Source organism: Quercus lobata, chromosome 4 (genome assembly GCF_001633185.2).
Source record: "Quercus lobata isolate SW786 chromosome 4, ValleyOak3.0 Primary Assembly, whole genome shotgun sequence".
Taxonomy (NCBI): domain Eukaryota; kingdom Viridiplantae; phylum Streptophyta; class Magnoliopsida; order Fagales; family Fagaceae; genus Quercus; species Quercus lobata.
The window spans coordinates 93126760-93137095 of record NC_044907.1 but is presented as its reverse complement, the minus strand read 5'-3'; the positions used below and the strand labels follow the sequence as shown (position 1 = coordinate 93137095).

The 10336-nt window shown below is 32.1% G+C and overlaps 2 protein-coding genes across 2 annotated transcripts; both read right to left on the bottom strand.

Annotated features, from left to right (window-relative positions):
- Window positions 1-1591: 1591 nt before the first annotated feature.
- On the bottom strand, window positions 1592-4276 carry LOC115983642 (zinc transporter 1-like). The gene is made up of 3 exons (XM_031106373.1): window positions 3471-4276; window positions 3141-3290; window positions 1592-1960 (listed from the first exon to the last, which is right to left on the bottom strand). Exons 1-3 carry the CDS (start codon window positions 4092-4094, stop codon window positions 1655-1657), a joined length of 1080 nt encoding a protein of 359 aa, XP_030962233.1. The 5' UTR covers window positions 4095-4276; the 3' UTR covers window positions 1592-1654.
- A 4231-nt stretch (window positions 4277-8507) lies between these two features.
- On the bottom strand, window positions 8508-10336 carry LOC115986183 (zinc transporter 1-like). Its single transcript, XM_031109039.1, has 4 exons — window positions 9866-10336; window positions 9656-9793; window positions 9134-9283; window positions 8508-8813 (listed from the first exon to the last, which is right to left on the bottom strand). The coding sequence occupies exons 1-4, from the start codon at window positions 10334-10336 to the stop codon at window positions 8508-8510; spliced, it is 1065 nt and encodes a 354-aa protein (XP_030964899.1).

Genomic DNA, 10336 nt, shown 5'->3' with positions numbered 1-10336 from the left:
AAATTGATTATTTAAATAAAGAGGGTGATAAAATAGATGAACTGATGTGGGTGTTTTGTAAAAGTGAATGTGTAAAATAGAAAAAATAGGTTTTTAGTGTAAAAATGGATGTGTAAAATACACGGACTGATGTGGTTGCTCTAAGGGTGGTAATTATATGGTCGATAAAGTAGATAACATGGAAGCTTGCATCTTAGAGAGAGAGATGCAAAAAGTTAAAATTATGCAATAAAATTGCAATGCAATACTTTAAAAAAAAAAAGGGGGGGGGGGGGGGGTGAAGCCTTGATATTATGCGACATCCTAAAATTTCATAGCCTTCAAATGTTGATTCAGAACTAGAGATTTTGAACGTGAAAGTAGTTGAGACTTGAGATACATTTTCCATTGTGAAATTGTAGATATATTTCACCAAAAAGAATAAGGCAATCTGATGGGATAGCACCTGCTAGTTGATAGTATAGTGGGGTGGGCCTTGCACGTCATTGATGAAATTTACCTGCTCATCTAGGGTGACTACAGTATCACCATTTTGTATATATGGAGGAGCACCTTGAAGGGTCACAAACCAAAGTAATTTATGCAAAATAAACAAATAGAAAAAAGTATTCCTTTTTGCGTTATTTACATATATAGGCATGTTACCTATATGTTTGGATAGGAAAGAGGAGAGGAGAAAAGATGGAAAGGAGTGAACCATTTTTTCTTCTCATCTCTCTCTTCATATATATTCATCCAAACATAATGTGTCTTTATTGAGATCGATATATTAAAGAGGTAGCCATATATTTTTGACTTTAGATATATACTTTAATGAGAACTAAAGCTAATAATATTGTGGTTTCTAGTTAGCCCAATTAGTAAAGTCTCTGATGGTTAAATATGAAATCTAAGACTCAATTCCCGCCTACACCAAAAACTAATTGGTGTCTTAGTCTGATGATATCATCAAGAGTAGATGTCATAGATTGAAACTCTCAAAAAAAAAAAAAAAAACAAACAAACAAAAAACTAATAGTCTTATAACTCAACACCATCTACTCTCTTTTATTAAGACAACAAACCCCTCTCTCCTGGTATTCTAACTATTGAATATATTAAAAAATAAAAATAAAAAAATAAAATAAAATAAAATAAACTGAAGAATATACCTAAGCTCAAAACATTGACTTGGACTAATATAACTCTTAGACAACTTAGATGTCAAAGAGTCGAAGTGGGTGGCATGAGAGGATTGAATTGTGTATGAAAAGAAAAAGAATCTGACAGAGTATTCCTTTTGAGGTTAACTTGAGATTAGATTACATATAGAAACTCTATCCTATCCTTCTTCTTACTTAAAAAAATAAAAGAAAGTTGACTAGTTTTAGAACAATTTTAAATGAAAATGTTGTGGTTAATATGATGCAAGACAAGGCTGTATGGTAAGGCAGTCGATTAAAGAACAACTATGCACTTTTTGTAATGCCAAAATAAACAGATAAAATATTTTGTATGCTATGTACTTTGTTTCCTTTCTTGGTCAGACTTGTAATGGACATACTTATCCCGCAAAAAAGGATTTGTGATATTATTTTGTTGTGCCATTTCTTAAATAAAAAAAGCAGTAACAGTCAAAATTAACTTTTATAGCAAAATACATGGTGCACAAAATTCAAGCCCATTTGGCCAAGACAGACATGCAACCAGCCCCTAGAAGAAGTGATGCATTTGCTCCAAATTGGATCCTCAAGCTGTTTTGCACTCTTGGGTTCATGAAATCTGCTGCTAGTAGGTCAACAAGTGCCATGTAAATCAAAATCCCAGCTGATGCAGCATCGAAAATCCCTTCAACAATCAGAGATGTTGGGCCATTCTCATTGTAAACACTTGATATTCCAATACCAATTGCAATTCCCACAGGTGTTGTGAGGGAGAAAAATGTTGCCATTATTGCTGCAGACCGAGTCTTGAATTGTGCCTACATTTTAATAAAAAATTTGCTTAAGTTAGAGATTATGAAAAAACAACTAAAACATATCTTAGTACCAAGAGTCATGCTTGGTTGACAAATATTTTCACATTCTTTAATTTTCATAATTTTCTGTGATAGAAGTAATATTATTTTGATATGGGTCCACATCTAATATCATATTTTTTAACACTAAGGGCCTGTTTAGTTTCAAAAAGTGGTGTATCCACTTTTCATTTTCTGTATTCTATATTCAAATCCTAAATTTGAATATAGAAAAATACAATCATTTTCACATTTGGTAGTGTTTGGTAAGTTGTTTTGAATACATAATTTGATTATAGAATATATCATACCCGAGTTTAGTCATTGTTTTCTATTAAACAAAAATGTAACTTTTCTCACTCACACACATCATATCACTCAAAAAAATGTTTTCACAATATTCACGAATATGTCACTGTATTCATATTCATAGAAAACGAAAACGTTGAAAAATTGTATTCATTTTTTGTATTCAAATCCACTTTTTTTGAAAACTAAAAATGATTATTGAGTACAAAAACACAAACAAACCAGTTTTTTGGTGGTCAATCCCACAAATAATTGAAATTGAATACTGAAAACACCACTTTTTTCTCTTAACCAAATAGGACCTAAGCATATAGCATGCCATCCCCGTGCGAAAGATAGAGAAAAATTTCGTTGACTCTAACTTATTGTAGTATGAAATGTTATACAAATTGTGTTAGTTTGATGAAAAGTTGACGGTAGATAGGGTACATATTATAGACTTTATATTCTATGAATTGATTTTTTTTTTTTTTTTTCTTCTTCTTCTTCTGTAAACATTATGTAATATGACTGTGTGAAAGTTGACTAGTTGGATGTACGGCGAGCTTCATTTTGAGTTGGCACTTCAAAAGATTTTATTACTTGTTAGCATTAACAATTATTAAATAAATGGTTATGTGCCCATTCTTTAAGTTGAATGCCATAAACTAATTAAAAAAAAAAAAGTTTGAATGCTATAAAGTACTAAACTTGTCATATAGAATTCAAGGATGCAGAATTGTTAAATGCAACTGGTTCTCAATTTTCTCTATTAAAAGAGCCCCACTAGACCACTTTGAGAGGTCATGAATATAGAATAAAAATGAATAAAAATAAAAAGAAAGAAATCTGATACCTGAGAAATGCAACCACCAAGTCCCATTCCCTCAAAAAATTGATGGAAAGACAGTGCTGCTAGTAGAGGCTTTATTGTCTGAGGGCTTTGAGAAGAACCCAATGATATTCCAATTATCACTGAATGAGCCACAATTCCTAACTCCAACACCTAAAAAACACACCCACCAAATTTTAATCAAACTCTGAAATACCCATCAGTCAATATCATCCAATAACGACAACCAAAGTTATAGATCCTCAACAGATTAATTAAATTCCATTATTCTTTATTCTGTTTATCCAAAATCATACAATAACACCCAAGAATGAATTTAAAATTAAACCTTACTTGTGATATAACACGAAAACGGATTAGCTCGGCAAGACTCGAGTCCTCGGGATTGGTGGCTGAGCCATGAGCATGACCGTGTGTGGCATGTGTATGCACATGCACATGTCCCTGATGTTCTTCATTCATCTCTTCATCCACAACATTCACCTGCTTAGAGTTATTGTAGTGCAGCCTCTTATAAAACCCAGTTGCCAATGAGTCCACCATTAATGTTCCTATAGCAGACATCATGGCAATGAAGCCGGTGAAAGGGAATTTTCCCCATGGATTTTCATCAAGGCATGGTGATGTTAAACTTGTGAATGCATCCGGTAGTATGTGAATGAACCCGGTTGCTAGAATTACACCAGCTGCAAAGGCCTTAATCATGAAAAAGATGTCATGTTCAGGCCTTAGAGTTGGAATTTTCTTGCCCAGCAATGGAATGCTTACTCCCACAGCACCTGCAAGAAGAATTAAAGCTATTGAACCTACTTTATATTTAAGTGCAACACTTTTGTTGTTCTTTGTGGCCTCAGCATCACATGTACAATCTCCAGAAACTATAGTGGGGAGGACAAAAACAATTAGAAGAAACAACAACTTCAAGATGTTGGAAAAACAAGGTTGAAAGTTATACATGGTGTATTGGTGTGTGAGAGAAAGAGAGTAGTAGGTTAAGGAAGAGGAAAGATTGTCAAATATATTTGTTCTTTGATAATGGCTTGAGTTTTGTACTTTTATAGCAAATGAAAAAGAAGCTGCAATGTGGGTTGTTTGAAATCATTGGATGGTTCAATTGAAAAACAGTAAAGAATAAATCAATGGATGGCTGATAATAAGCCAAGCATCTTATATATATAGTCAATACCAACATAAAAATAAATGAACATAGGCTTTGCTCAAAACTCTTCTCAAGTAGCTACTAGCTAGGTTAGCATTGTGTCATTCATGTGGCTTGTCAGCATGTGTTGGATGGCCTGGAATTAAGTATCCCATATGCATAATGGGTTTACATGGAAAGCAAATCTTGATCATCGATCAGCAAGGTTGGTAAGGGACCAGTACTATCTTTCATGTGGACCAATTTACATACTATAGACAAATTATTGTGAAAATCAAATTAAAAAGAGTGATTTAAGTACCCAATTTATTTTTGTTATGGTAGGTATTGTAGTGACATTTCATATGTTCATCTTTATAAACGATTTTTGTAGTAGGTATTGTAGTGACATTTCATATATTCATCTTTATACACGGTTTTTGTAGGTTTTTTTTAGTTCAATTGGTAAAGTCTCGTTCCCTCGAATATAGGATTAGATCTTGCATGCACAAAAATGAAATTCATTGATGTTTTAGTATGATAATAAATAACAATCATGGGATTGAATCTTGCTTATATGGTACAAAATCAATTGGTCTTTTGGCCTAATTGGAAAAAAAATTATTAAGCTTGATAGTAATAACAATTATCATGGATCATATTGCATCTATTAAAAAAAATTCTTTATACACAATTTTGAGTTAATACATTTACAATACGTTTGTTTTTAAACCCCTGAACACAATGTTTAACATGATTTTATTGCCAAGTTGTTAAGTCAATTATGCAGATATTAGGTTAAACATAAATCTATCATATCATACAGTGGAAAAGTAAATAAAACGCAAATATGATAACTTGAGAAAACCAATGAAATAAACCAATTTCAAGGTAAAAAAAAACATGGAGGGACCAATCCCAAGAAGAACAATCCACTGTAACAAATAGAAGTTTACAGTCAAGAATATTTAATTCACAGTAAATTTAACTATGATTATCAAACCTAGCTTTGAAACTCTTAGATTTTTTTAATGTGGATCTACCCTAACATGGACCTCCAATTCATGCCTTTGATCTTCAGTACATTTGATATCTGTAGCTTAGGCTGCAACTTTGTTTCATTGGTACTTGTGAAATAAAATTGATCTCTGGTAGATGCTTGAAAGAGTAGAAGAGTAGCTCTCCAAAACTTGAAAAACATGCTTTAGGGTTTTCCTTATATACCAAGTAAATCTGGATTGAAACCCTAAACATTTAATGGGCTAACGAGCTTTAATAAAAATCTGCACAAGGAGTTGATTAACACCAGAATTTTTGTTTGGATTAAAGTTAAAATGGAGAGTAGATTAGAATGGACCGAAAATAGTGTTTGGAAGGAGAAAAGGCTACACGGCAATATTTTGAAAAGTTATGAGGGTATTATAGTCATGTAAAGAAGCAGTAGAGCACAAGGAAGGTGATGATGAGATCAAATAAAGGAATGATGGTGAAAGAGAATAGGATAATTTATTAGCTTTACTAAAGTAGTTGAGAAATGATACATTCAAGCAAAAAGCAATGGCAAAAATGTAGACACAATGTTGTCATGCAAACTCCTTATTCAAGGTCATTCAGCTTAGATTGCATAGTTATGTTACCTCGTTTAACAAAAGCCAATCCAAATATGTCGATATAATGTGTTCTTTCCCTTACTGCAGTCCACTGCTTAGTAGTCCTAAATTATACGATAATGCCAACTTTTTGTTTTATTCTCTCTCTTTTGCATTAGATAGTGCTTTGTGCTTACTTGGTCGTGGCAGAGAAGGGCACGTCTTTTCTACTATTTCTTAAAGAAAAAGTAAACAAGTTATATCTTTTTTCCTGTACATTGAACTTAAGCATTTCCTTCAACTTAATAGGGATACAAAAAATTTCACAATTTTTATCATAATTCGTCATATGACAAATTATGAGTGGTGGAGATGTGGACCTACCTTTTGACCTCCACCATTCACAGCTTGTCATGTAACAAGTTGTGGTAATAGTTATGAAATTTTTTGTATCTCTAACATTTTCTATTTTATACACAATGCATAAATGTTAAAGCATTTTTTTTAAGCACACCCCTAAACAATTCTCCAATTTTTTTTTTTTTTGAATTTTTTCCTATCTAATATAAATTTTTATTTATTTTTTTACTGGTCTTCTCAAACTAAGAAAAAGTTACTTATATGAACCTATTATGAGACATCTCTCTCACAATATATGAATCTTACAGGTGAATGCACTAAATGCTTGAGGAATACATGAATCTTATGCACTAAATGCTTGAGGAATACATGAATCTTATAAGTCTTTATATGAACCTATTATAAGACCGTAACATGAGACACCTCTCACACAACACATGAATCTTATAGGTGAATGCACCAAATATTTGAGGAATACATGAATCTTATAAGTGAATGCACCAAATGCTTGAGGAATACGACACAAGGTTAAATACTTTTGTTGAGAGTTGAGAGTTGAGAGTTATAGTGGCTCTCCACGTTTAAGCAATTAAAAAATTTGTCTATTAGTTTAATTACATGTATGTATATCTTGTCTTGCTCCGCAAAAATTGGACAAAAAGAGTGCAAAAAACTCATCTGTTAGAGATGCCTTTTTTAACTTAACTCTTGATAACTTATCCCCCCAAACCCCACCACTAAAAAAAGAAAAGAATAGAACCCTTAACTCATGATAAGTGAGTTCAAAAGTAATGAAAGAATTATATTAGCAGAGAAATTCTTCGTGCATTAATTAAACACAAATTAGTAAGAGATAATAATATCTGTCATTAAAAAGTCATAGTATTATCTGCTTAATCTTTTGGTAAGAGTTGACACATTAAGTCTTTACCGTGGCACCTGCATGAACTAGAGGGACTATCTCTCATGGATGATTAAACCACGAGTCAAATTTTCAAGAATAAAGAGTTTTAGAACAAAGTCAACCTTCATTAAGAATCTCTTAATTTAACTATCATATCTTAATGTTTTCATCCAAAATGTTCAATATTTAAATCTCCTTTCAACCACCGCGCACCCTTGGTGCAATGGTCATTCCATAAATATAAATGCTTGTAAGGTGTGGGGGGCAAGAGCCGAGGTTCAAGTCTCTAAGAAGGAACTTCATACACATATACAATTAGATTAGGTTAGAATAGAAATTCTATCTTGTATAAAATAAAATAAAATAAAATAAAAAATCTCCTTTCAACTATTAGATTATTAAAATAAATAAATAAAGCTTACCTAAATGAGCATTGGGAAATGAAAATGCTACATGAAAATGCTACAAGACCCATCATGAGCCATTGACAAAACTTTTACATATAGTTTGCCAATGTTATTTTTTATAAATAATTTTTTTGGCGAACCAAATAAATATTGTATTAAATACTCGCTAATTTTTGCAGGATAATATTTAATACTCACTAAACATATCTGTAATGAGACTATGAGTGCCTAAAACGTAGGAAATTTACTTACTAGAAATATGAAAATCGTACGGATTGCTTAAAACAGGAGAATAAGCTCAATATGAATGGGACTGGAATATAAATATAATTGAAAAAAACTATATAATTTTTCTTTGTACGTTCACCATAGAAGTAGTTAAAGAATTCAATCAAAGTTTATGAAAGAAAATTAATAAATAAACAACATTAAATTTTAATGAAATAAGTTAATAATGAATACCATTTTTATAGAATCAAATTATTGAATTCCTTACCTAATTAATGCAAGAAGAAAAGGGAGATTGAAAAATTAAATAAAAGTACTTCTCCAGTAACTAAAATTAACAAATTAAGATGAAATTGAAAATAAAAATAAAACCCTTTCTATCTAGCTATACATTTCCCTATATGGCGTCTTATCTAATGACACTATATATGTAAAATATTCTTACCATGGACGAACTAGGCTGAAACAAAAATAGATATAAAAATAAATAAATTTTCTCTAAAAAAAAAGTTGTAAACTAAGGACAAAGAGTGTAGGATGAGGTAATCAAGTGAATAAATAAATAAAACCATTTATTATTTATTATAATGGAATTTTCTTTTCTTTTGATTTATCTCAAATTTGATATGTTCCTTTGAGTTATTTATGGTATTGTGTCAACAAAACAATCAGGAAGTTGCACAAAAAAAACTATATCAAGACAAGTACAACATGATAATGTAAAGACTATATAGTGCTTAAGAATCAAGCCCATTTTGCTATGAGTGACATAAATCCAGCCCCTAGAAGAAGTGAGATATTGGACCACAATTGGATCTTCACATTTTTTTGCAGTCTTGGGTTCATGAAATCTGCTGCTAATAGGTCAACAAGTGCCATATATATGAGAATCCCAGCAGCAAGAGCATTGAAAGTCCCTTCAATAATTAGAGCAGTTGGGCTATTATCTTTGTAAGTGCTTGCTACTCCAATTCCGATTGCAATTCCCAGTGGGGTTGTGAGAGAGAAAGATAATGACATTATTGCCGCAGATTTGGACTTGAATTTAGCCTACATAGCCAATAATTAACACAAGGAAGCAAGTGTTAATCAATAATTCAATCGATTTGAGGTGAGCCGATCAATTTGACCTTTTAGAATTATTATAATGTTAAACCAACATCTCGTTTCGGTTAAAAGATAGATTATTTTATCTATTAATAACAACAATGATAGAAATGAGGATGTGATCATTATGAAGACATTTCGCAACACTCAAAACTATACCTAATATTAAAAAAGTCAGAACTGCCTAACATTATTTTCAAAACCCAATTTTCTAATTGGAAAGAGCAACAATTTGAGGCTATGGCTTAAGCATTGTGTTGTACCTGAGCGATGCAGCCACCAAGCCCTACACCCTCAAAAAATTGATGGAATGACAATGCTACTAGAAGAGGCCTTATTGTAGAAACGTTTTGATTAGCACCCAAATCCACTCCAATAATTACTGAATGAAAAATAATTCCTAATTCCAATACCTTGAGAGAGAGAGAGAGAGAGAAAAAAAAAACCAATTAAAGTAAGAAATCATATGAAATACATTGGATTGCATTTGGACTTGAGGATTTAAAATCAAGGATTTGATGAACAATTTGTTAACATCAATAGCTTGATGTAAATTTAATAACACATTATGATATGAGTTTTGAACATTTTGTTCAAAGAAAATCACTTGTGACATTATGAATTTGAATTGGCATATTAATAAAGGTGAAATCCATATATAATTTCATTCTTTATTAATTGAAAGCAATCAAACTAGAGAGTAAATTCCAATTTTTTTTCTTTGAATTCCTCTATCCAAACGAACCATTGGGAAAGATTAGAGCAAAAAATGAAGTTGCCAATACTTGTGCTATAACACGATGACGGGTTAATTCTGTTCCTTCAGAAGGGATGACTGAGCCATGAGCGTGACCATGTGTGGCATGTGTATGAACATGTAAATGACCTTCATGCTCATCTTCTTTTTCCTCATCTGCACCTGCCTGCATTTGTTATAATGTAATTAAAGAAAAAGTTATTGTATAATATTTTGGTAGTTTAATTAAGCACATCACCTGTTTAATCAAGTGCATCCTATTAAAATAACTAGTGGCATACGCATCCACCATTAATGTTCCAATAGATGACAACATTGCAAAGAAACCTGTGAAGGGAAAATTGCCCCATGGATTTTGATTTAGGCATGGTGAAGTCAAGCGTGAAAAAGCATCCGGTAGTACATGAATGAACCCGGTTGCTAGAATCACACCGGCTGCAAAGGCCTTGATTACGAAAAAGAAATCATTTTCTGGCTTTAGAGCTTTAATTTTCTTGCCCAGCAATGGAATGCTTACCCCCACAGCACTAGCAACAAGAATGGAAGCTATTGCACCCAGTTTATATTTAAGTGCTGTGCTATTGCCACTCTGTGTGCTCCCGGAATCGGTACACCCACAATCACCATATGTAGTAGGGAGGAATAGAACAAGAAGAAATAGCAAATTCAGGATATAAGTACTGAAAGAAGAAACTTGAAAATTAATCAT